Source organism: Centruroides vittatus, unplaced genomic scaffold (genome assembly GCF_030686945.1).
Source record: "Centruroides vittatus isolate TY-2023 unplaced genomic scaffold, ASM3068694v2 contig_787, whole genome shotgun sequence".
Lineage (NCBI taxonomy): Eukaryota > Metazoa > Arthropoda > Arachnida > Scorpiones > Buthidae > Centruroides > Centruroides vittatus.
Window position 1 is genome coordinate 191,097 of NW_027122507.1, and position 25,219 is coordinate 216,315.

Consider the following 25,219-nt stretch of genomic DNA (forward strand, 5'->3'; position numbering starts at 1 on the left):
TAAAACAATTGTAATACATTCTATAAAATCAAATTACAAGCAATTCATTTTCTAAAAAAGTTTAGTAGTTCTATACAACACTATATATATATGTGTGTGTGTGTATATATCATTAGTATGATGATAAAATTATTCATAAGACTAGGAACAATATTTTACTCACAATGTCCAGAACAGAAATATCAATACTTGCTAGGAATAATTTTCATTTCTTTCCAAGAAAACTGATATTGTATTCTCATTGTCAGTTTCCTCTTGCTGCAAACTACTCGTGTTTAGTAAATCAAAAAAATGTTGCACAAAAACACTTTTGATTATGTAAAATCTGATCATTAGCAGTCATGACACACATTTGTGCAACATATATACATTTTAATGCTGTCAATTTATTAGGTGAATCAAATGTGTCTTTGTGTCAAACTTCTTTGATTTTTTAAAATGTAACCAGTATGTTTGACCTGTTTCATTATACTTGTTAGTATACATATATATATATATATATATATGTATGTATATATATATTTGTTTTCTTAGATACAGCAGACAATAATTTTCCAAAAAACTATGTTGAACACATCTAAGTTTTTATTTAATTAAGATAAATTGCAATTTGTTTTGTTTGTTTTTCAACCATAGATTTGACTATTTTGATTTTAACACTACTAACAGCCTATATCATACATGGATTATATATAGGGCTTTCAACAAAGTACAAGTACAGTATCAACAATAGATTATGATTTTTCACTATAGTAATTTGCTAAAAAGTTCTACAAATATATTCCTAAGAAAAACAGAACTGCCAGATAAGGAGCCCTTTGCTAAAAAAAAAACATTTCTCTGCTAAGTGGCTCCTTCCAGTTCATTCCCAAGAAAAACAACAGGTTTACACACAAGATCCATTATCAAAATATATATAATATATATATATATTTATGTATTCACTCCTTATAAAAGATACAATAATGGATCCATTAATGTTTAAAAACAAGGTAACAAAATGTAAATTAGCAAATATGACAGACATACAGACTAATTTTAAAACAAAGCGTATTGTAAGAAAATTCGTAATTACGGTTTAGTTTTAAGTACGACAAACGTCAAAAACATACCTTGAAATCTCTGCTTAATGGCTAACACTTATAATTTTACTAAATACAAAGATTAGGAACATAGTTGGTCTAAGGTTGTCCTCTCCTGCATCAGTTCGGAACACAGTGTGTTCTGGATAAGGGACTTTGTTCTGCAGAAACAGACCTTGGTGAAAAAATATGATAAATCCAAAAAGTATTGTAACGACGACCCAGAAGTCTTGGAACCGAAATCTGTCGTGTCACCTAGTATAATAATTTACCTATGTACTGTATCTTAATATATTTATTGTAATTAACACCTTAAGTACACATACAGAGTACCGTTACAGTTTTACACACAAAGTACATACGGATAGCTCAAAATAACTGTAATTTATCGACACAAGATCAGGTTAATTCCCTTTTGTTTTATTTAGTTATACAGTTAAGTCGAAGCACTTGTAATTCAAATATAGACATACCATAACAATGTTTGTAAAAATTTGTTAACAAAATCATAAAATGGCTTCTAAATATTCTGAATCATTGCAAACTATGCTTTGATTATAATGTATGATACATGATAAATTACCAGATGGATACAATGTAAAACAAATTAGTGCAGATTGTCTATATTAAACACTAATTTGAACACGGCACAAATCCTCAAAAAGCTTTGATCTTGCAAAAGTTATAATACACACCTCGTTTAAATTTCGAGAATCGTCCAACAGAGTAAACGGCACCAGTCCCATAGGAACGAGGCAATTCGATGTAGTACTCTGTCTCGAACCGCCGAAAAATTATTTGATTTTGTTGCGCCGACGGCCCGTTGTTTACAGACCCGCATTCGAGAGCCCGACGTCGATCGGACCGGCCCCGAAAGTAAACGTGCGAGACGCACCGTCAAACAACTCGGCAACGTTTTCACGAGAAGTAGCTCCGGGTATCGTTTCCTAACGGTAAGAATTGCAACGACAAAGGTTATCGTAGAAAATAAAAATACGAAGAATAACGGAATAATCCTTCGAGTTAAAATAGTCGCCAACGTAACTCGGGCGACCGTCGGCTTCTACCGACCGAGAATGTTTTTTAAGTCTTCAATGCTATCGAGATTGTTTTAAGTACATTTTGCAACTGTCATTTATATAAAATTTGTTATTTTTTGCAATAATTCATAACTAAGCCACCAAATCTACAGTATACAAAAAACTAACACAAAAAAGTCTAAATAAAACAGATAAGTTAACAAAATATTCAATAGGACTATCATTGTCTCGTCATAAGGATCCAACAGCTTTTGGACTTCCGATACTTTTTTTTTTTTTTTGATACTTTTAATCACTTATAGGTAGAAACTTTTATAATTTGCAATTATACTTTTTAAGTTTTAAATATATATATATATATATTTTTTTTAAATACTTTTATAACAAGAAACTCAATATAACCAAGAACTCCTCAACTCCTCAAAAAACAGATTAGAAAAAATAATAACGAACTGGCAAATCCACAAAAGTCTCCCACAAAAACAGCTAAGTCGTTAGTAATTAAAACGTTACGGATATATATGCAAAGTCCGGCACGATTCTGCACAAAAAGACGACTCCGACAACGGTTACACAATTCGTCCTCGACCGCGGAAGCAAATACCGATAATCGTAATAATAATAACGATAAAACGATAATACGACGGCAAAAACGTACGAAATAGCCGAACACAACAGCATCGTTATCATAATAATATATATATTTTTTTCGTATAAGGTAAACTCTATCCTCGCAGCAACAGATTTACAAATATTTCGTTCTCAATAAATAAAACGAGAGGCGCAGAGGGAGACGAGTCGCACTCCTAGTTGGAAACCAGCTTCTCCGCTATCTCGGCCACCACCTCGTCGCGGTTATCCTTGGTGACGACGTAAATCTCCACGTCGTTTCTCTTCTTCAGATCCTCGACGAAGCTGAGCGGCTTTCCTCTGCTCCTCACCGGCACGGTGGCCAGTATCTTGAGCGACGGGGACCGTCCGAACTGTTCCTTGACCGACTGCCGAAAGCACGTACTGAACAGTTCCATCTTACCGATCTCGTCGATGATGAGGACGGTGGGGAGCGAGTTGTCGGTCTCCAGAGCCGGAAGGGCCAGATTTTCGAAGGAACTCAGGTTGACGACGTACTGACCCACGCGGGGCCCGTCGGAGCCGCCGCCGCTGATTCTGGCCAGCGGTCCTCTCCTGCCGTCCAGGGAGCAGATGTCGAATCCGATGCGCTTGCCTCCGCTCTTGATCTCTTCCGTGTAGAATCCTTTAGTTCTTATCGTGTTATATTCTTTAAGTTTCTCGTAAACCTTCCTGACTACGGTGGTTTTGCCGATTCCGGGCGGACCCGTCAACAAGATGTGCTTGTAACTCAATCCAGCTTCCATTACTCTTCGTTATCTAGCTTTAGACGGTTATTTTAACTCTCCTTCTACGTTAATAATCTATAATATTAAAGAAAATGTAAATATATTTAGTTATAACGGAGGAAATTCCCCTCGGTCGATGGTAGCAAGTGACGATGATGTCAGTGATCTCGGAAATCGAAGAAAATTTTAATATCAAATAGTATTGTAGCGTATTTGTTACTTGTTTTTATTAATAAAAAAGTATTCGTGTCATCTTTCAATTTTTATTTTCACCAAATACCCAACGGAGTATTATCTTTAATAAACTAGTCAACAATTTATCAACCATAATTTAAATAATTTTAATGTCTGACGTCGATAGACGCGACATCAAACAATGATTTCCGACGTCAGAAAAATGAAATTTAAATATAAGTTTTTATTCTTTTGCTACTCAATTTGCGCTTTCTTCGGCCTTTCATCCGTTTTATTCCCGACTTTTTCGCGCTTTTCGATATTAATTTGCATTTTATTCGCTAATTTTCTCGCTATTTCCAATTTTGGGTTGGGTCACGTTTCGCCGCTTCCGCTCGCACGACTCGCTTTTCTTTTATTTGTTTTTTTGCTTTTTTACGAAATTTTTCGCGCTTTTAGGTTTTTTAACGAAATTTTAATTGTATTTTCGTCAATTTTGTAACAAAATATTACACTTTTCCAGCGAATTAAGCCAATTTTTCTTCAGAAATGCCGGTCGGTCGCGTGCCGCGATTCCTCGTGTCGGGATTTTTTTTATTTTCTTTTCTCTTCGCTCGATTATTTTGTCTCGTGACCTAAATGAAACTCTCTTTCGCAATTTACTGCCGATCTTCCATTTGCCTCTACTTCGATTTAACTTTAATTTACGGAAAAAATCGATAGGAGCGAAATATCAGAAATGGAATTTAAAAGTTTTTATAAAGCGAAATTTAAAATTTCGGGAAAAAGCAAAGCACGGTCGCAACATTGGCAAGTGTCGCCATTCGAGTCGATAACGGCGAAAAAGGAATTTGTAGGCAGAGTTAACGAGTTTCGTATTTTCTCTCGTTGTCGTTCGAATGGCATTTTTCGTACATCGGCCGAAACAAGAGGCGAATAATGCAAAGTAATTCATTTCGAACCGTAAGAAACATTTAGCGTTTCTCGTCCTTCGAGATTTTCGTCCAGCGACATACTCAAATGGCTAGTTTTTCGAGTCGTCGATGAAGATCATTTACGTCACTCGGAGCAATACGAACTCGCAGTCTTTGCTCGGCCCCGGTAATAACGCGGTGTCAATATTCCCCTTTATCGAATTTCAATCGTATCGTCGTTTCACGTACGGTATACGCGCCGTCTTCGAAATTCTAATTCGGTTATTAACGCATATTTTGCATCGTTGTAATAATCCAAATTTCGAAACAAAATGTTTTTAATAGAAAATCATTATCGTGTGATTTTGTACATCTTTAATTAATTAAAATACAACCGGTATATTTGCCTGCGCTTTAGAATTACACTACATCGAGTTACGATTTGGCTTCGCCGTCCGAAATTGGAAGAATGTCCTTAAATTTTTCGTCATTTACGCAAATTTTGTCCGTCCACCGACCATTCCTTACGAGTGTATGTATATAATTTCCACCGGGGGTGTGCTGTTAGTGTACAAAATAATTTTATGAATAAATTCGGCTTCGGGAATACAAATTCGCGCCTATTAAGGAATCGACCGATTATTGTCATTTGGTTTTGGTTTTATTCGATTACGGCTACGGAACGCATAGGCCAACTTCCCGGGGGAATGCCTCCCGAGTCTTTTATCGGGAGCCGATCCCTATTTAGTTTTTACTAACGTAAAGAAAACCCGGAGAACTTTACGTGGCCGGCACGCGACAAACTACCGGTGTTAGGTGTTTTATACACTATATAGCCCACCGATAGGTGCATCGTTATTGTGTCCGACCGAAAACAGTTTTGCACGAGAGAAAATCCGTAGACCTCGCTGTTTCGAGGCTTCTTAAAAATGACGACGACGTAAATATCATCGTCATTATATATTACGGGACAGTTTTTCGAATGGATCGTAAATTTTGGAATGTTTTAATAGAATAATAATAAAATTGATATGTTTAGAACTTTTCATTCGAAAGAGATATTGCGTGTAAGACAATCTACACCGAGTTTTTCTCGGAAAGGTAGTTTTGCGTAATGGGATTGAGTAAACGACAGAAAAACTTTCAGTTTAGTCCCGACTCTTACTAAAAAGTTCGTTAGTTTTTTAGTAAGAGCTTTGTGCGAAATCTCACGGAATGGCAGGCTATCTTCTAGTTCGATTAGCTGTCCACGGGCGAGAAACGATATATCTAGAATCCTTTATATTCCGAAGTCTGCAAAGACACTTATAGCAGTAGTCTTAATTAGATTCGGCAATCTCCCGAGGAAATAAGACCGATATCTATGCACCGAAGAATCCGCAGACCCGTAGTATACAGCCTATATACACAAGGCCTTATATATATCTCTGCGAGAGAGCCTTTATTCACGTACGAGTATAAATGAAGCTCCGAGAAGGTCTTTATTCGTACTCGTCGCAGGTTCGGTCAGATCCGCACCGGACGACCGAGTAAAGGACGGAACCGGCCGATAAGAAATTTTGGAGGTTTTTCGATTGCCCAGATCGGAGGCGTAACGACGAAGGACGAAGATGGGCCGAATCTGTTCCGTACGGCACCGGCCCGGATTCGATCCCGGATCCTCGGAGAGGCCTACCGACGCCTTAACCGCGAACACAAAGTATATTAAATAGCCAAGCATTCGCAACCCAGACTCGATCTCGGGATTGACTAAAGCCAAACAATGGCGATTCTTTGACCAGATGCTTACCACAGTTGTATGGTACGAAATATCTGTCGCTGACTTTATAGTTCGGAGAATAGATGTTATTTTTACCGACAAAAAATAAAACCTCTTAAATTAGTTTTTATTAACGAAAAAATACTCTACGTGTTTCATTTATTCAAAAACCAAGTAGAAAAGAGGCCCCTCCGCCTCTGGCACTATATAAGCTCCCGGCCATAACCGGTGTTTGTATTAGACTCCAAGTCCACGAAAGGCAATTCCGATATATCTAATTTCTAAAAAAACAGTCGACGCAAATATTTCGGAAGAAAATACCGGAAGTTCGGTCGTAGGTTCGCGCCTCGATCGGACAGGCTGGCAGCTCGGAGTTTTCCGGGTTTTCTCCTCGCGGACGACGCCCGAATAGGGGCCAGCTTCCACAAAAGTCCTCCCGGAAGGCATTCTATACCCCCTCTCGCGTACGGCCGTCTTCTATAAGGCCACCTCTTCGGTCGCCTAGCGATCACCCGCCTATCTTTCGGAGTACAAGCCAATAGCAATAAACTCTACGATCCGAATACCGAATACCGAATTTCGGAAGAAATCCTCAGCGGTCATTTCTGTCTAGCCGACTACCGTAAAATAACACAGAACTAGACAGCTAGATGGCCGCTCTCCGAGACCCGAATGTAGACTGCGTTTACGTTAGAAACCGAGGGGATTTTTCACGGACGTCGAGCCTCCGGCTATTCTCGTTGCGGGCCTTTTTTCATCTCGGTGCCGGCGGAGGACTGCTCGCAATGGGATTACATTTGGAGTCCGATTAATTTGTTCGAGAAATTAAACCTAATAGATTCCTTGGTACGAATTTCTTTGAAAGCAGTTCTATGCGTATTTTAATCGGAGGAAAAGAAATTGACTGTCGAATCGGATACAAAATAAGAAGATGTAATGTTAGCGAATCTTAAAACAAGAAGCTTTCGTAAAGTATGCGCAATCGGTCGGTGACGATTTACGAAATATTATTGACGTAATCTCCCACGACGACACGTCGGAGTAATTCCGCAGCAATTTATTTTGTTAATAAAAATTCTTCCAATTGGCTCCATTCGGAAAGAAGCGGCGATCAATCCTCTAACGGTAATCAATATAATTAAACGGAGACCGTTTCATCGTTATTCCGAATTTAAGACTTCTTTTTGATTTCAGTAAGCGAGAGTAATGTTTTTGGCAACTTATTTACCGTGAAAGTTACTTAGTTATTTAAAAACCGCAAAGTTTTGCCGACATTTATATAATAGTAAACAATCGTTGCATTTGTCGTTTACTCGGACAGACCGCTACTTCGTTTTGTTCTACAGATTATTATTTTTCACCATCAAATTTGAAATCAAAATCGAAACGATTTTTTAAATTTCGATGCTCGATTTTTATCTTCTAATCCGTTTTCTAAACGTCTTTCGCTCTTACCTTCAAACACCGGCCAACGGAGAGACTGGCTTCGGTCGTGCAATAAGAACACCGGCCGACTTCTCGCCACGCCAGATAATGTCGGAAAGTATAAAGTTATTTTAGTTGTACGAAAATAACACACCGTAACACCGATTTCGGTTAAGTTCTTACATTCTCCAGATTGCCGTCCCGCGCAAGTTTAACAATTACGACCAAGAGTTACCGGCTACCGACTTTTTCGGGTAAGACATCCGAGAAGGGTCCGAAGCGACGTACGATTCCGGCGTAATAACGGCGACACGGAACATTATTCTCGGCAAAAATAATTCGACCGCAGACCTATTTCCGTCTTCCGTCGCGCTATTCCGCGCAACACATCGTACTGTCACCGCGATTTTGATTACCCGCTACGAGAAGCGCTCGGACACACCGGGCGACTACTTTAAAAAACCAACTGCGTGCCACACCGGCACCGTCGTACGCTTTCTAACTGTAATAACTTTACCTCGGAGGTAAGAAAAAAGCCCTTAACTTCGTAGGCTTTGATAATTGCGTAAAACCGAAAGGCCCGCCGCAGAGATGATTCTACGTTGTATTTCGTCGCAAGTTTGGCGTCCGGTATTGTAATTGGGTCGGACGTAAGCGAACTAACAAAGTCGTAGCGCGACCGGTAAAAATTTGCAACGCAGTTTCGGCCGCTAAGGGCTCCTACTTACAGATAAAAAACGGGAAGACGTATCTCCGGGTGTAAAAACCGCCAAGAAACGATTAAAAATTGATAGGCGAGCGGAGGGGTACGGTCGAATTGTTTCTTAGCGTCGGTGACCGGGCAACGGAAGGCGACACCGCGACGATCTCGGAAGAAGGCGGTTAACAGGAATAAGTCAATCACACTGCCTGAAGGTTTACTTTTTATTAACAACAAGTTTTCTACGGGAGAAGGGAAGAATATTAAACATAGACAAAGACAAAAACACACAATGGGTGATTTCTGTAAATTTAGAATTTATTATCTCTGTATTATTTATCGATTTAGCAGAAGTAAGATTTTTTCCTGTTTTTGGATAAACAGATCGACGTCGGGTGTTATTTAATTTTGCTTCCACCACTAAAATCACGTCCGTCGAGTCACTTTACCAAACAAACCCAATCCCCGCCAAAGTCCACAAGACGTAACCGGTGTCTTTTCTTTCTGCGGACACACACACTCTACCGGACGTCGCACACATGATTTTTGCCAATGCAGTGAAGTAAAAACGGGAACCGGTGTATAGATACAGAGGCAACGAAAAGCGGGACGAATTAATATCCGGTGAGTTCGGCAAAGGTCTGGTCCAAGTCGTCGGAGATGGCCTTGTATTTCTCCTTCTCGTGAATGAGCTCGTCTGCAAGAAGCAAGCAAACCGGTCAGAGGAAAATTTATTCTTCGGCGGGCCGCGACACGGGTACCGAAGCCACCGAAAGCCAACGGGTCGGTCCTTAAAGGTTAGGCGGCAAACGAAACAAGAAAATACGAAGGGGCGGTTACGATCGATTACGTTTCGACGTCGTAAAGGCCGGATTAACCGAGTTAAAAGGTGAAGGCAAGCGCGCCCGGCGGAAAGAGGACCCGGGTCCGTTTTAGTCCGGACGGGAAGGGAATGGGGGAAATTACCTTCTAATCTGTCCACTTCCTTCTGCAGTTTCTGAACGGATCTCTCGGCGAACTCGGCACGGGCTTCGGCCTATATTTCCAAGAAAAGATCTTACGGTTAGAACGGCCACCATTTTAAATCTCCATCGCGTCTCGATAATAAATCCGCAATTTTAAAAAGCCCATTTACACTTTAATGTTCGAAACTTTAGCGCAATTTTCTGGGATCGACGTCGTTTACCGTAACCGAAAACACCGTTAACATTCCGCTAACACCCACTTTAAGACAGGCGAAGTTTTCCCGCGTGGTGGGTTCGGATCCGGATTAACGTCGGGAAGACCGAAGGGCTCGTTTCCCAACGTTTCGCCGCCTTTGGGGCATTCTCCACCGGTTACGGTCGACCGTTCCCTTTGTTTTCGCTGACGATTACGTTGCCGCCGGCCCTACCCCGTGCGTACGCATATATCCATGGCCCCCTACCGGCACGCAAATTGCGGACGGTAGGGGGCGATAGATATATGTTCTACGGAAGGGAAGTGGCAACATCGCATTCCTTCCCAGGAGGGCGCGGCACTGCCAGACGCGGACGACGGTAATTCCGACTTTTGCCGAACCGTCGGGCGATTTCCCGCCCCATTTATCCCGGACCGGATCGGTTTTTGCCTAACGATTTCGCCTAGAATCGCCTCCCGTAAACCGTAACTACGCGAAGCAAAATGTAAAGCCGTATCTTACGTTCCGTTCCGGTGTTTCCTAGGTGACCGTTCTTACTTAATTTAGTTTATATAAGTAACCACCACAAAGAATAAATAAGTAAAAACGCGTGCAATAATTTAGGCGAAAAATACTCTCCTACCTCGTAAACTGTCGGAAGTCTTAAATTTTACAATGGATTTGTTTGGAAACAGCGTTAATTTAACGTAACATTAAATTAACGAGCGCGAAGTTATTAATCGGAGGGTGGCGTTAATTTTCACGTCCGTGCCCGACAATACTATCGGCGTGAACGGATAGAGGAAGCGACGGAAGGTGACGACGTCCGTCCACCTTCCGGCGTCACTCGTCGCCCTACCTCTTGTAATCTGGAGGTCATTTGCCGTATTTGTGTCTCGTAAGCGTCTTCTTTCTGAAGGGCCTGCGTACAAAAATGTCCACGTTTCATTATCGGTCATGGAAAAAGATCGGACTTACCTCCTTCAGTCGAGAAGTCATGGAGCGAATCTGCGTCTCGTATGCTTCCTCCCTTTGTTGGGCCTATGCGAAGGAAAAACGGACGGTGGAAGGAGATTAATAAAGGAACTAAAGGCACAATTAACGGGCGAAGAGCCAGGATTTGTAAAGACGAAAATCAAAACGTTTCAAAAAGTAAAATTTTGAAAATTATTCGCCGCTTTTCGTTTACCCACCAAAAACGTTGTGGCAAAATAAATTTAAAAGAGGAAAAAATTCAAAAGAAATACTTTTCGTTTACGGCAAATACCTGGCAGTTCACAAATCTACTTGAGGTAAACGTATAGGAGCAGCAGCAGGAGACCAAGTGCGGAAAGCCAGGAGTATCGCATACTTCGGACGACGTTTTGTGCAGTAATTATTATAAAAATATACAATACTTAACTAATAAAAACGTATTTAAGTTTAAAATAAATTTCGTGCATTCCGGTATTAATTAATAAGCCAGTTATCGGGTACGACTGCGTAGAACAAATTGATGGCATCCACGTCAATTTCAACTTTAAATCCATTGCCGTTACCACTCGGTCGCCCTTCGAGGCCGGACGGCCGAGCGGTCGAGGTGGCAGCCTACCGCACTAGGGGACCCGGGATCGAATCCGAACGGGTCGAGAAATCCCCAGGAATTTTTCGGGGGTGGTCCGTTCGGATAAGTCGGGCCCCGTCCCTCACCACCCGGTCGCCCCATTGTGGACCTGGCCGAACCCATAATGGGCCTACTAAAAGAGGCCCTCTTAGCGCCCACAGGGCGGAAAGACTTAAAAAAAACCACTCGGTCGCCCGGAGTTTTAATAACTCTTCGGCAGGACGACATCCGAATCGGTTTACCGGTCGACAGATACACGAGTTAAGATTAAGATCATCCCGTTAGCTCGACGGTGTCATTTTCAATTTAAAACGAACGCGACTCGACTACTGACATTTAATCACGCGGTGCAGGGCATCTTTTATCGAAATATAACAGACTACGTAATGCACGCGATCACTTGCGCTGCACACAAAACAAATAATTCGATTTGCCCTCGTCGTCTCAAAATATTCAAATTTTAATTCTTTCATTTTGCCCGTTGCATAAGTAAGGATGTTTCGCCAAGATTATATTTTTCTTTTAATAAAATGAAAGAAAATCTCGCGACTCTTTCTTCTCTACGGCAAAACACGGGAATTGCCACATCCGATCAAACGGGCTAAGAATATTTCCGACTCCGTACCAGATCTTGCAGAGGCGGCACCTCGGCCGTTTGGCCGTCAAAGACAATAATAATAAAAAGAATCATTTTGTTCTTTGCAGTTACCAATAATAAGATTTAATAATAAATCTATAGATTTAAATAACATTTTATGTACATAATTTGAAAAAATTACAGTGGAACTCGCATCAATGGAACAGTCTAGCCCGTTATGCGTAGGCGCTTTGGCTTTAATGCATTTTTTATTGCATATAGTAAAACTCGGCCGCATTCGCCCTAATTATTCTGAACCTCTATTTCAGACTTTTATTACAGTGAACTGCCTCCAGGCGAAACACCTCGTAAACCATGCGCTTCTTTTCCTACAAAACATTTCTTGTTTACTAGAAACTACAGTACCGTATTAATTACTAACGTTCCTCGTCGACATAGACTTCTTCGCCTTTTCGTATTCGGTAGCATTCGGAAAGGCAAGCTATCCACTGCCAACTCACCAACAGTAAAAAAACTACAATGAGTAGAAAGTACAGACAATTGTCCATTACTGATAAACTCGAGATAATCGACAAAACTCACATTGGAGCTACCGGAAAAGATTTATGTCAGAAGTACAACATTGCCAACAGCACGATAAGTCACATTCTGAAGGACAAATCGAAATATCTCACCTGTCCACGGGCGAATTATAATGACCAACATCGACGAAACTGTGAACTCATTGTCGTAATGTGAATAATCTAGGAGAGAAAGAGGGCCAGAAAAAACAGTTTTCCAGACCTAGATCCCCTCCAAAGATGGTTCCGGGTGCAAAGAACCGGAAATGTTTCCTCGAGCGGACCGCCGCTACCGTCGAAGGTGCTGGAATTTGTCGAGGAACTCGGCGTCGTGGATGCCGAGGACGACTATGTGACCGTTTCTTCGGGTCGAACGGACCGTTTTAAAAGCTCGACGCGCACCTAGTCCGTGGGGAAATCGGGGCGGTGGACGAGTAGATATCCGACCGGATCGACGATGGCTTCCGTCGGCTTCCGTCGTATTGTCCCGGAGACACTTACAACGTAGACGAGACTGGACTATTTTTCGAGGCTGTGCTATCAAAGACTTTAGCCTTCAAATGTGTGGGTGCTTAAGAAAAAGGAGAGGAAAAAGCACAATTGGGTTCGCTCGCTTCGATTTTCACCTTACTTTCGGGAGAGAAATGTACTCGAGGCGAGATGTCGAGGGAAAGAGTGACAATCCTCGCCTGTTCAAATGCTACCGGAACCGATACGAACAAATTGAAACGGTCGTTAAAAAGCCACGGGAAAACTCGTCGTTTCAAAAATATTAATCGTAAGAATCTAATTAAAGTAAAATAGCTACAAACGCGAGGCTTATTGCTCGTATGGTTATAGTGGTGTGTTTATCTTTATCTTGTATAGCTTTAAATATATTACCAACTGAAGAGGGATTATTTTCTATTGGAAAATAGTTCAAAATGCATTTTAGGTCTTTTTGCTTTCATATTTACGTAGTCAATTTTATTGTCCATCCCCTTTTTTGTTTTTATTAAATGTTTTTACTTTGATTCCTGAGTGTTTGTGTCTATTTTCACTGGTGTGATAAGCCCTTACCATTATCTGCCTCACATTTGTAGATATTTTATTCAACTTAATTGCTCCAAGGACTAAAAGAAATTTTTGTAAGAATCTAACTGTCATCTATGCATCTATGACACAAATAAAACAACATGGGTCACTGCAGAAATTTTCCAGAACTGGGCTGTCCTGGAATTATACTCTGATCAAAAAAGAAGAGAAGAATCCTCCTCTTAATTGATAATTGCACTGCTCAGATATGAAGTTCAACAATATAAAAATTGTCTATCTCCCTCCAAATTCTGTAAGCGCCTCTCAACCAATGGACCAAGGTATAAAGAACTTAAAATTTCACTACAGAGAACAAATAGTGAAGAAGCAGATCCAGTGTTTGGACAACTCCAAAGCATTCAACAATTTCAATCTATGCCACGTGGGAAAATGTGACATCCAAAACTATCTCGAACCGTTTTTCGATCGCCGTAATTATCCAAAAGGCGGCGAAGATACGAGCCGCCGACGTCGACGGTCCCGTACCGACCGAAGTCGAAGGAGCCTCGAGCGGCTCGAGCGTGCCGGATTACGCGAGCTCCGATCTCGCTACGGAAAGAGTCCTTACAGATAAAGAAATTTTGCAATCTGCGATTGCCCCGGAAGAAAAAATAGAGGGAGACGAAGAAGAGGAAGGAAAAGAAAATGACGAGCGTAAAGCAATTGTTCCTATTCAGAGCACCGAGGAAGACCGGAATGCACTGGAATTAATACAAATGCGAGGACTCGAAAACTTCGAGAAGAATCGGATGCAAATATATTGACATACAATGTTTGTCAATTGGAAAAATTGCTAAACAAAAAACTCATTAAGAATTACAAACAGTAGTTGGTTAGAGGTTTTTCAAAGTTGTACAAAATTACATAGTGATAAAGGGCAGTATAAATGCTTAAGAAATGGATTATGCTGAATATTGAGTGCATTATTGCATTTTTCAATGCATTTTAATCATTCTTTTGATACATGATTATAATGAACTTTAGATAGAATGAACTAAAACTAGTGGTTCCTTGCCTGTTCACTGTATCAGAGTTCCACTGTATATTAAAATAAAATAAGCAAATATAAAAACATGCAGTTAAATAAACTGCAAATGAAACAAACAAATAGCAGCTTAGAGTTACATCATGCAAAAAAAAAAGACAAAAAATAAACTGAAATGATAAAAAGCAAGCAACATACCAAATTAAAATGAAAATAAAAGCAAAACAGCTTTGCATTATCAAGAAAAAATTAAAATAAAATTGTAAAACTGCAAATGGGAAAACTAAATGTTTTACGCAAAGCTCGGTTAATGTAAAATTTGTGCAAAAAACACAAAATTTGGAAAAAAATTACTGCTGCTGCTCAAATAAGTCAATAAAATTTCAAAATTTGTAAAAACAGGACTTAAATTTGCATTTCATTTAAAAAGAACAAACAAATTTACTAAAATATTAATTACCTATCTAATATTTTTGATAAATAATTCTTAATTTAAACACACGAACATTAAATTATTAACATAATTTAATATTAAAAGGTCAGATATTGCAAAATCACCATAAAAATATAATTATCTGTTCAAAAGGAGCAAAAACTTCTATAAATTCTCTCTTGAATATCCAGTATTTATTAGGACAGTATAACTATAAATTATTGATATCATCAGATGTTTATAGTTAACTTAGCTTTTATATCTCTGCAGATTTTACTATAATTAGAAAGTGTAAATTTATATATTTTACAGGATTATCTTTATATTCAAGTAAATTTTTTGAAGCAAATCTTATCCAAACCACCTCTAATAATAATTTATTGATATAAAATGGGATGTCAAACGAAGACATTGTGAAAGGCATTTTGATGCAGTTTAATATACTAATGGCTTTGTATTTATAAAATTATGCAAATATTTCGAAATTTTGAGTATTTTTAATGGTAAAATAAAATTTGACGAAATAAAAAAGATAAGCAAGAGTTAAATTTGGCTGCAATACCTACAAAAGGTAAGCAATAAACCTAACTTGTGTTGCAACATCCACAAATAATAAACAACAAATCAAATAATTCTCTGATATTCCTATTCAACCAATCTTGAGTTTGATCTAAAATTTATAATCAAATTGTAGCTGCAGTGACCAAAAAAATCTCTATAACTGTTTAAAAATATACAGCAACAAGATATATAACTTTCCCAGAAAATTTAAAATTACGTGTGGTGCCGACGTTATATTATTTTAAAAACTTTTTTTTATAATTTTCTATTATAAAATGGCAAAAAAGTTTAATTTTCAAGATGTAGATCAATTTTATAAAAAAAAAATAAACTGTAAAGGCTAATAAATAAAATCTTCACAAAGTCTGATCTCGCTTAAGATATGACACGAGATTCTCTTTATCTCCACCACGTCGACCTCTAACCACCAAAATTGAATAGCGTCCGTATCGGGGAGACGGACGCTATTCAATTTTGGTGGTTAGAGGTCGGCGATTCTCGACCTTTTTGTCGTCGCGGTATGCTTTTAATAATTTAAAAGTTTGGCGGCACGCACGGTTACTTCGGTAAGTACCGCAGGACGACCGGCGATTTTTAAACACGGTCGGTTATTTAGGTCGAAGTTTCCCAAACGTGCCTCTAGTAGGTAGAACTAATCGAACCGCTCGTCCGACGTCGCTTACGTACGGGTATTTGCAGCGGCGGCACGCTAGAGTGCCGTGGCACGGCGGTCGAGAATCGCTGCCTTAATACACGAACCTCCCTGCAAAATTTTGGAAGTTTTCGACAAAGAGTACGGGAGTCATTACACTTTAAAGTGGACAAACAAAATTGTGTCACACACAAACATCCAGATGTACATAAAAAACCTCCAATTGTTTTTGCATTTCTTGATGTTTCAAGATCCCCAAGTCCAAAAATGTAAAAATTTTGGGGATCATTTTTTTACTAATTGCCACAGTTTCCTTCTGTTACAGGATTATACAGGGTTCCTACTCAAATTTTAATTTTAATTTTCACGACTTTCCCTGCCTTCTCGCGACCAACCAGGTGCAAATTCCCCGACCGTCGTGTCCCTTACGGTATGGCACACCGATACGATAAAACAGCATTCGACTTTGTATGTTTTGCTTCTCCAATGTTTTAGTTAGTAATTTTTTCTAATTAACAGTTATATATTTTTTATAAATGCTGAATTATTAAAATTAAAAATAAAATGTGCTATTAAAATTCTATTATTACTCCACAACCAAAAATATACATGGTTTTGAAAAAAGAAAAAAAAATCAATTATTTTTTATTATTCATTAAGAAATTTTATATAATCCATGTACAAAAGTATCTATTTATAAAATTTATCTCTTAAAAAATTTCCCAAACTTAATAAAATATTAATAAACTGGAAAAATCAGAAATTGTTTTGTTACACAATCAAAATTATTAAAATGATAAATAATACCATTTAAATTATTTATCATTTGTGTACTTTGTAAATTTTTGGAAAAATTTTGGGTCCTGAAAATATTCTGCACCCCTTTTCGTAAGTTGTATTGCACCGCATTACTTCTTGCCGACTGCAGATGACTACACTCGGTCGAGCACGTTGTCGGCAAAAAATCGACACGGCATCTAACGAAGCAAATTCCACGACTTTTTGACAATTTTTAACAATTTCCCGACATTCCACGACTTTTACCGACTTTCTAGGTGCGTAGGAACCCCGTATACACAAAAGCAGAGGAAGTAATAAAAAGATTGGTTACACGAAAAGCTATCTGAAAATACTGGATTTTCAAGAGTAAAAAAGGAAAAATGCAAAATTTAATCCTGCACATTTTATATATATTTCAAAAACGTCCATGATTTGCATATTATGAAAACCCCTTACCTTTTCTTCACTAACTTCCAGGGATTTCAAGTTGTTACCAACAACTCTCAATTCTTCCTCGAGTTCTACAATTTTGCTGTAAAAATGATTATAAATGTGCATGAGTACTAAACGTAAACGGAGAATCGGTCGTCGGAAACGGAGCGGTCGACTCGTCAACTTACGATTCGCCGGTCTCGGCACGTTCTTCCGCACGTTCCAAATCGGCTTCTACCATGGCCAGCTTGCGGGCAACCTGGACGAGACGTCGACGTTAGACTCTGACAGACGGGATTTGTTACGTTAGTTTCATGCAGTACGATATTAGTTTAACGACATAATCGTAATCGATTTATTTTATTTGTTTATTGTTATTTATTTAACACGTCGATATAATTTTTAAGGTTAACAATCCAAGTTTTGATTTTAGAAAGGCAAAAATGTTAGCATTTGCAAGTGTGTCAATCTAACTTTTGTTAGCTCCAAAATCTTTGATTTTGGATTTTTTGAGCGAAAATGTTCAAGAACTTGTATTATTGTAATAATTTATTATAAATTTTATAAAGTGTAAGAAAAAATAATATATTTGTTGTTTATACATAGGTTTATATACAAATAAATCGTATATGTGTATGCTTAACACCGATTAATGTGCAATTATTATTATAATTCAGCTTCGTTCAATCCAATTTTTAGTAATAATTAACTATTCTCCGTTTCGGACAAACTGGCCACGGAACATTCGATCACCTCGTCATACTTTCTGTCGGCATCTTCGGCCATCACTCTGGCTTCTTTCAGCTGACATTCCAAACCGTCCATACGTTCTTCGTCGGTGATGCTCCTGTGCTCGAGCATCTTACGCATACTGCAAGAAAATGCAAAAATCAATAAGTTAAATTCTTACTTCCCCGTATTACAAATTCCGGAGTGCGAAATTCTAACCGTTCGCTCTCGTCGGCGGCCTGGGAAACCTCTTCCAACTTCTGGGTGGTGATTTTCAACTTCTCCTCCGAACGTTCGAGATCTTCCTCGATCAGCTGGATCCTTCTGTTGAGGGCAGCCACTTCACCCTCGGCCTGTAGAAACATAATAAGATTTCCTTAGCGAACCGATAATAGTCGTCACACTGCCGCCGTAAAAGGTAGAATTATACTTTTATCGAGATCAAAGAGGAAATAAGTAACCGTCGGTGCCTAAGCAGATAAGTTTAGATCTTTATTTGGAAAGATAAAATACAAAATTAAGTTTAAAAAAATTAATAATAATAATATTAAAATTCTTCGACGCCGAACGCGACTCCGTCGTCGCGGGATCGAACATCCGTAGGTATTCGAACGGACAAAAAGTTCGGTCCACGATCGGAAACGCAGAAAAACCGACGTACCGCGGAGGAGCGACTCGAGAGAACGGAACGGTAACGAGATTTCTCCGTTTCCCGCCGCGGAAATACGGAAAACCAGAAGAGCGTAGAAAGTGCGATCTTCCGTCGCAACATTCCGTACCCTTCTGAGCTGAACGTTCATGATGTTGTGCAACTCGTTGGAGATGACGCTGAACTTCATCATGGTGCCGGCAGAGAAGAGGGAGGATCCGAAAGCCAGACCGGGATAACCCGAACTGGGCTGCCTGTTTCTTCGATTTCTTTCGGCTATGACTTCGGTCTGGACGCTGGAACACCGAAGCCTGGACCACTCTTCGCTCTCGTCGCTTTCTTGTCCGAAAGCATCCTCGGCTCCGTCGGCAGTTCGATCGGGAAATTCGAGACTGACGGCTTCCCTGGAAGTATGAGAATTCCTCATCTGGCAGATGACGGACTTTCTAACAGAAATCCATCAATATCGATTGTAAGGCGCTTGTTATAAGGCTTAGGAGGCGATTGGGTTTGTTAGTAGTTTACTTCGTTATAAACTAAGTCGACATTACGCAATAATTGGCCATGGCAAAGGCTTAAGTTCGGACGAGAGACCCTACCTCGCCGGAAGCTAATGGCCAAATGACTGACGAAGTCGTCAGAGCGCTTGCGCAAAACGATCGACCAATGGCGCCGCGTAAAGCGACACCTCACCATATTTGGCTAGGGAATGTCGACGATAAGTAGAGACAAGAAAAAAACGAAGTCGAAATACTCGGAGTTTTTCATTGGAAAAATAATTTTAAAACGAAATGCGTTTCATTTCGCACGTTTAAGTTACAATATGCAAATAACTAAATTCAAATCGTCTAAAATATCTCCTGGCCATTAATTCCGCAAACCGTCTACAGATGTCGGGTCGAAGTTCGACTTAAGTTTACGAAAATTATTTAGATAATGTAAACAAATAAAGTTTAATATTCGAAAACAAATTTACAACAATTCTTGATAAATATTTAACTTTGAGCCGTTAACACGAGCTAAATTATTACGAGATGCAGAAAATAGAGACGATTTTTAACCGCAAAGTTTATACGACATAAAATCATAAGGAGATGTTGATGGCCGAAAACTGTTATATTATTTGCAACGGACGTAGAGGCGCAGCGCGAGGTGTTGCCTCGGGACCTAAAGCTCTCTAAAAAGCTTTAACTGCAAATATTTTATTGGAAAAATTAAAAAGCTTCTAAAGTTCTAAACACGAAAATGTTCCGGTAAAAACCGATTTGGTAGTTAAATTTAGCATTTTCTTTATATGTACACCTTTGAAATCCATTATAAATTTACTACATTAAAAAATATATAGGTTTAAAATTCGAACCTTTTCCCATAAATACATTAGAATTTTGAATCGATTCGTCGACTTTCGGAACATTGGAATTTATTCTTCACTAACATCGCCACGAACTGGATACCGCTAACTCGAGAAATTTGAAGCACGGTTAGGGAATTCTACAGTTTACGTCAATTTTGCATTTCATGCGCTTAATGTTATTCACATTTCCTTGCAATTACTTAGAAAAACGAGGAAGAAAGTGAAAAATGGAAATTAATTGGACCATTAAAGAAAGACGGAAACTATTTATATACAATTTGAAGTTCAGTTTGATGCCACGCGAGCCTTGGCGTACGAACGTGAGAAGCAGAGCCTAGTTTCTCCGACTTATACAAAAACTAAATCATCAACTGTAACAGCTTGGCTTAATATAAAATTAACATTTATAACCTTTAAACACCGTTTCCTTAACCTCATTAAACAGAAATACGTTTCGTGAATCGAAATCCCATTCTTTAGTTTCAAATTTGAAATTAAAACGAAAAACTGTTATCGAAGAACACGAGGAAAAATAATAATTCTTTCGAATTAATCCTTAAACCGTTTAAATTACACAATGATTTTATTACATTTCACTTATTCTACACAACAAATAAGATTGATTAACTCCGTCATCTTCGAAACAATTAAAATATTCCATTATCGTTATCAATTTCGTGTTCGCTTTTCCCGCTAGAGGCGCCCCTCAATCGGTGCGCTCCAGTACGTTTCCGAAAGAAGCGTCATCTAAATTTAGCAATTCCCGATGACACATTGCCTTATATTAGGCTAGATAACTCCGGAAATTTTAAATTTAGCTACAGAATTTAAACAGATGGATAGCCGCCATAATTTCATTTTTTATACTTAAAATTAAGACGAAAACGGATTGGCAATTCACAAAAATACATACATTCTGTAATGCCTTGTCCTTCTCTTCCAACTTGCTATTGGCCTGTGCCAGTTGTTCTTGTACTTGGTCCAATTCATTTTCGATCTGTTGAATTTTCTTCTGAAGAGCTCGCACTTCTTCTTCGGTCTAAAAAATACAAAAATCTGGTCAATTCCTACTGCTCGGGTGGCTAAAAACAAAAAGCGCCCGCAAAAGGTCCGAACTCGGGCAATTTCGAAGCGCAGTCATTCGAGCACGTTAAAGGACAATCGTACGGATGTAGAGACGTAAGGCTGAAAACTACTTACTTTTTCGGCCCGTAGACCGGCATCTCTTGCCTGCTGTTCGGCAGTTTCGGCTCTATCAACGGCATTGTCCTTCTCCAACTTCATAGCCTGCATCTTTTTCTTGATGGCTTCCATTTTTAATTCGTTCGGCGAGCTTTCGGCACTTACACAAAATCAAAATAATATACAAATTCGAATAAGCGAAAGAGGGACTAACACCAGATACGTGCAGGCTCCGTCGACTACAACAGGCCGAGTGAACCGAAGATAATCACCAAGCTGCCAAGTAGTTTGGAGAGCAACTACGTCAGTATTTTCCCACACTGCACTTCCCACACGGAACACGACTTCTTAGGGGTGGGACCGATGAGTTGAGGATAACGTTTCCGATTGCTGTTTCTGGAAGCTGCGCATATGTACATAGATTCTATCTTCTCCAATCACGGGTCTACGAGTACGGAACCATTGTCGTCCGAAGTGACCTTTTAAGTGTCGAATTTCCGGTATATCGCGGAGGAAGGACAATTTTCGAGACTAGGGGGTTCTAACAATTGAAAAATTCTCTAAATCCACGCATCTCTCTAGTCCAAAAGTGGAATTCGTGCATTGTCGTCCCCGCTCCCAATTGTTAAGCATACCGAATGACTGCTTCCTTGCACGGTTCGCAAGCTTTGCGGGAGAGTCGAACACGCCATTCCGTTATTTTCACTCTCTTCGCTAATTCGTAGATTTATCGTCCGAATTTAAGGCGGTTTGAAAATAGTAAATGAAAAAAATATCCCCATTTATTGAATTAACGCTTATTTTCTGGAGAATGCCCTTGCAGCGATTCTCTAGAAATCTTTCCCACACAATCGTTCTTAATCTTTTAGAAAAGCTTTTTAAATAAATCGTAAGAATTGGAATTTTACAACGTTACAATCCACAAGTGTGCATTTATGACAGTTAAAATGCATATTTTTAGATTTACAATGATTTATAGACGTAATCTGGAATTTCCATTCGTAAAATTTGAAAAAAACTGGCAAGTTTTTAAATTGTAAAATATACTTTGCATTTTTTGATAGTAAAAATACATAAATTTAGAAATTTTATAGTAAATGATGCAAGAAAACATCGGACGGTAAGAGACGGCAGATCTTTATGTAATTAAAAACTTAAATAAAAGAATAAAATGCAGTTTTTAAAAGCAAGAAATAAGTTGGACGAGAAGAGGTCTTGTCAAAGAAATTAAAATGAACCAAGAGGAGGAGGATGACGACGATGGAGAAAGTGTGGAAAGGTGTGAATGGGGGAAAGGACGGACTCGAACGATCATTTAACAAAGATAGATTTCAAGTTGAGTCGGAGGCAGGAAGCGTATGCTACACAAGACACAATGCGCGGTGTATGTGTAGAAGCCATCTAAAAATAACTCCGTTGTGTTGCAGATTTGTGATGGTTCCAAGTATGGCGAACGCTCGCGATACGTCTACCAACATTTTATATGTTGCCTGACGTACAATATAACGATGACCTTTCTAGGGTCACAAAGGTCAACAACTCGAAAAATCTGATCCAAACGTTTTTCTCGCCTACAGAACGGCGTCGCTTTAGACAACCCAAGTGACTTTAACCGAGGCATTTGTGGGTTTCGACGAAATAATCAGCAAAAGTGCCTAATTTGGTCAACTCCGTAGATGCCGGATGTAAAAGTTGAGCCTAGACCTTAATTCCAAGCTTGAAATTCAGACCTAGACTTTGCATCGCCCTTCATTCCGTTACTTCCCCCTTTGTCAAGGTCGGAATCTGAGCCAAATGCCCAAATTCCGAGGTTCCAAACGCCCCATTTATAAAAGTTCCAATATGAAAATGTAAGATTTTTATGCCCAAGTGGAAAGTTGCCACGGGGAATGAATGTAAGTCTTTGTTTCCAAAAAGAAAACAGATCAAAGTGAGTAGGGCACAAGGCCGTCGCCTGATCTAGAATAGAAAATGACACCTTATCGACATATTTGACGACGTTAAGGGCTTTAAAGTGATCCGCAATTAACCTCCCACATATTATAGACGACGCTCTGGCGTATTTTGCGTAAAAATACGCAAACACCGGAAAATAGAAAAGAATGGTGTAGATACCGACGGGATCGAGAACGAGACCAACCTTAAGACACGACAAAGAAGGGCAGCGAGGTCACCTAATGTTTTCAAATACGAATTTTTCGACAGCTCGAACGTAGACCCCCCAAATTGACACGTTTAAATGTTAAGGCAAAATACAGACAGGCAGCAGACCACAATTTCGATTAAAGCTAAATTAGTCATTATATATTTTGCTATAAACTTATACCGATATTGATGTCTGGTATAAGAATTTGAGTAAAAGGTAGATATAAATCGAAGTATTTTGAGGAAAATGTAAAATAAGAAACAGGTAAATGCCCCGTTAAAGCCAGACAGAAATAAAATATTTTAGAGCGAACATGACAATTAGTCAGCACAGCCGAGTTTTGGAAAGAAAAATTGTTCTTTTGCCAAACGAAATACTAGTCTGCACGTTACTGTACATTCTATTCTTTACATTTTACTACTTTTTAGAACCTAATCATCGCCAGTTATCTCAAAGATAAAAGAATGATCATCATCCTAGCTACCGTAGATACATCGACTCGAGGTCCCGTATGGACCACCGATTAATTTTTAGATCCTAAAACAAAAGATCATCCATTTAACACCGCGTTTTTGTGATTTTCGTAAGTTTTGCTTAATTTATCATCTCGAGAACCATCCACGTAAACGTAACAACGAATAAACCACTCCGAAAGTTAATTTCTCTCCAATTTGGCTACTAGAATAATAATTACAGGTTGCAAAGTTTTGGTTAGAAGCCAGCATTTCCCTAAAGAGGACATCGTTAAGTAGACACCAAACTCATGAATGAACATAAAAGTATGAAAAAAATAGGAGCGCGAGATTTTCTTACGTCACAAAACAGGAGTCGGGGTGTTAAAATGACGATTTTGATATTTCAGAAAGCAATTTCGCATCAAAATCGATTAGCAAAAGGTACGAGGAGCAGCGTGACGTAAGTGGGACGGTTCTATTTCTAGAAGCGCAGATCTAGACCACAGCTGGTAAGTGACACTCCCGTACAGTGTACTGGAAATAGTACAGACAACTGTACACTAAGCAGCCAGGATACAGAATGCCTCCTTTACTTTTCTTGCAGTGTCAGTTAAAAGGAAAATTCTACTTTTAGAAAGTAGGCGCGATGCGTTTTTAGGGTATTTTACTACTTCCTAATTTGCGAATTTTGAATTTTTCTCTACTACCATAACCCAGAAGAGTGGGTTATTCTTAACTTTTAACCATAATAGTCTAACAAAAGACGTACGTCGATCCGTTGTCTATTTCTGTGAAGAAAAATTCCCGTTTGCCTTTCAAGGCTTCTCCCCCTCTACGTAAACAGTTGGTAAGGGAGCCGCTTAGATACGTAAAACCAGCCGTAGTACAGGTAGAATTGTGTAATTCGAGTCGTATAAGAGGGGTGTAACGATGTTATTTTTACACTAAAGTTTAGACATCATATAAAAGCGGAATACAAAGGAACAATTTTCTACTTATCTATTCCCGTAAAATCCGGTTTAAAACAGGAACTTACGGCTAACAACCGAGCTTAGTGTTAGAGTGCGACTATGCAGACGCGAATTTAGAGCGAGCGATTTACTTTTGGCAAAGGAAAACCACGCGAGAGCGAATTTCTGGTTCTCGCACAGATCCGACATGTTTTGATATTTATCGCGTCTGCATAGTCGCACCCTTAGACGGGAAAACGTATAACGCGATTAACTGCAGAGACAAATTTTTAAAAGATATTAGCGATTAGAATATTTCACCGCAATTTACCAAGACGGTTTTTTGCCGATTTTCAGAATCGAGTCTTTATAATCACCAAGACTACATTTGTCAGTTTATAAAATTTATTTAAATGCCGAATTATAGAAATCTTATAAAAAATAAAAAAAATAAATATTCAATAA

At 39.0% G+C, this 25,219-nt stretch overlaps 2 protein-coding genes across 5 annotated transcripts; both read right to left on the minus strand.

The window, feature by feature from the left end:
• Positions 1–1,359: 1,359 nt before the first annotated feature.
• On the minus strand, positions 1,360–3,892 carry LOC136981681 (cancer-related nucleoside-triphosphatase homolog). Its single transcript, XM_067278018.1, has one exon. The coding sequence runs from the start codon at positions 3,496–3,498 to the stop codon at positions 2,929–2,931; it is 570 nt and encodes a 189-aa protein (XP_067134119.1). The 5' UTR covers positions 3,499–3,892; the 3' UTR covers positions 1,360–2,928.
• A 4,929-nt stretch (positions 3,893–8,821) lies between these two features.
• On the minus strand, positions 8,822–21,533 carry LOC136981682 (tropomyosin). 4 transcript variants are annotated; one of them, XM_067278023.1, is made up of 9 exons: positions 21,222–21,533; positions 20,935–21,060; positions 18,238–18,371; positions 18,043–18,160; positions 17,478–17,548; positions 17,314–17,389; positions 10,471–10,533; positions 9,419–9,488; positions 8,822–9,149 (listed from the first exon to the last, which is right to left on the minus strand). In XM_067278023.1, the coding sequence occupies exons 1-9, from the start codon at positions 21,333–21,335 to the stop codon at positions 9,067–9,069; spliced, it is 855 nt and encodes a 284-aa protein (XP_067134124.1). In that variant the 5' UTR covers positions 21,336–21,533; the 3' UTR covers positions 8,822–9,066. The 4 variants fall into 4 exon arrangements, with proteins under 4 accessions (XP_067134124.1, XP_067134123.1, XP_067134122.1 ...); XM_067278022.1 differs by lacking the exon at positions 10,471–10,533 and adding an exon at positions 10,590–10,652 and having other exon boundaries at positions 21,222–21,526; XM_067278021.1 differs by lacking the exons at positions 20,935–21,060; positions 21,222–21,533 and adding an exon at positions 18,798–19,296.
• Positions 21,534–25,219: the final 3,686 nt, after the last annotated feature.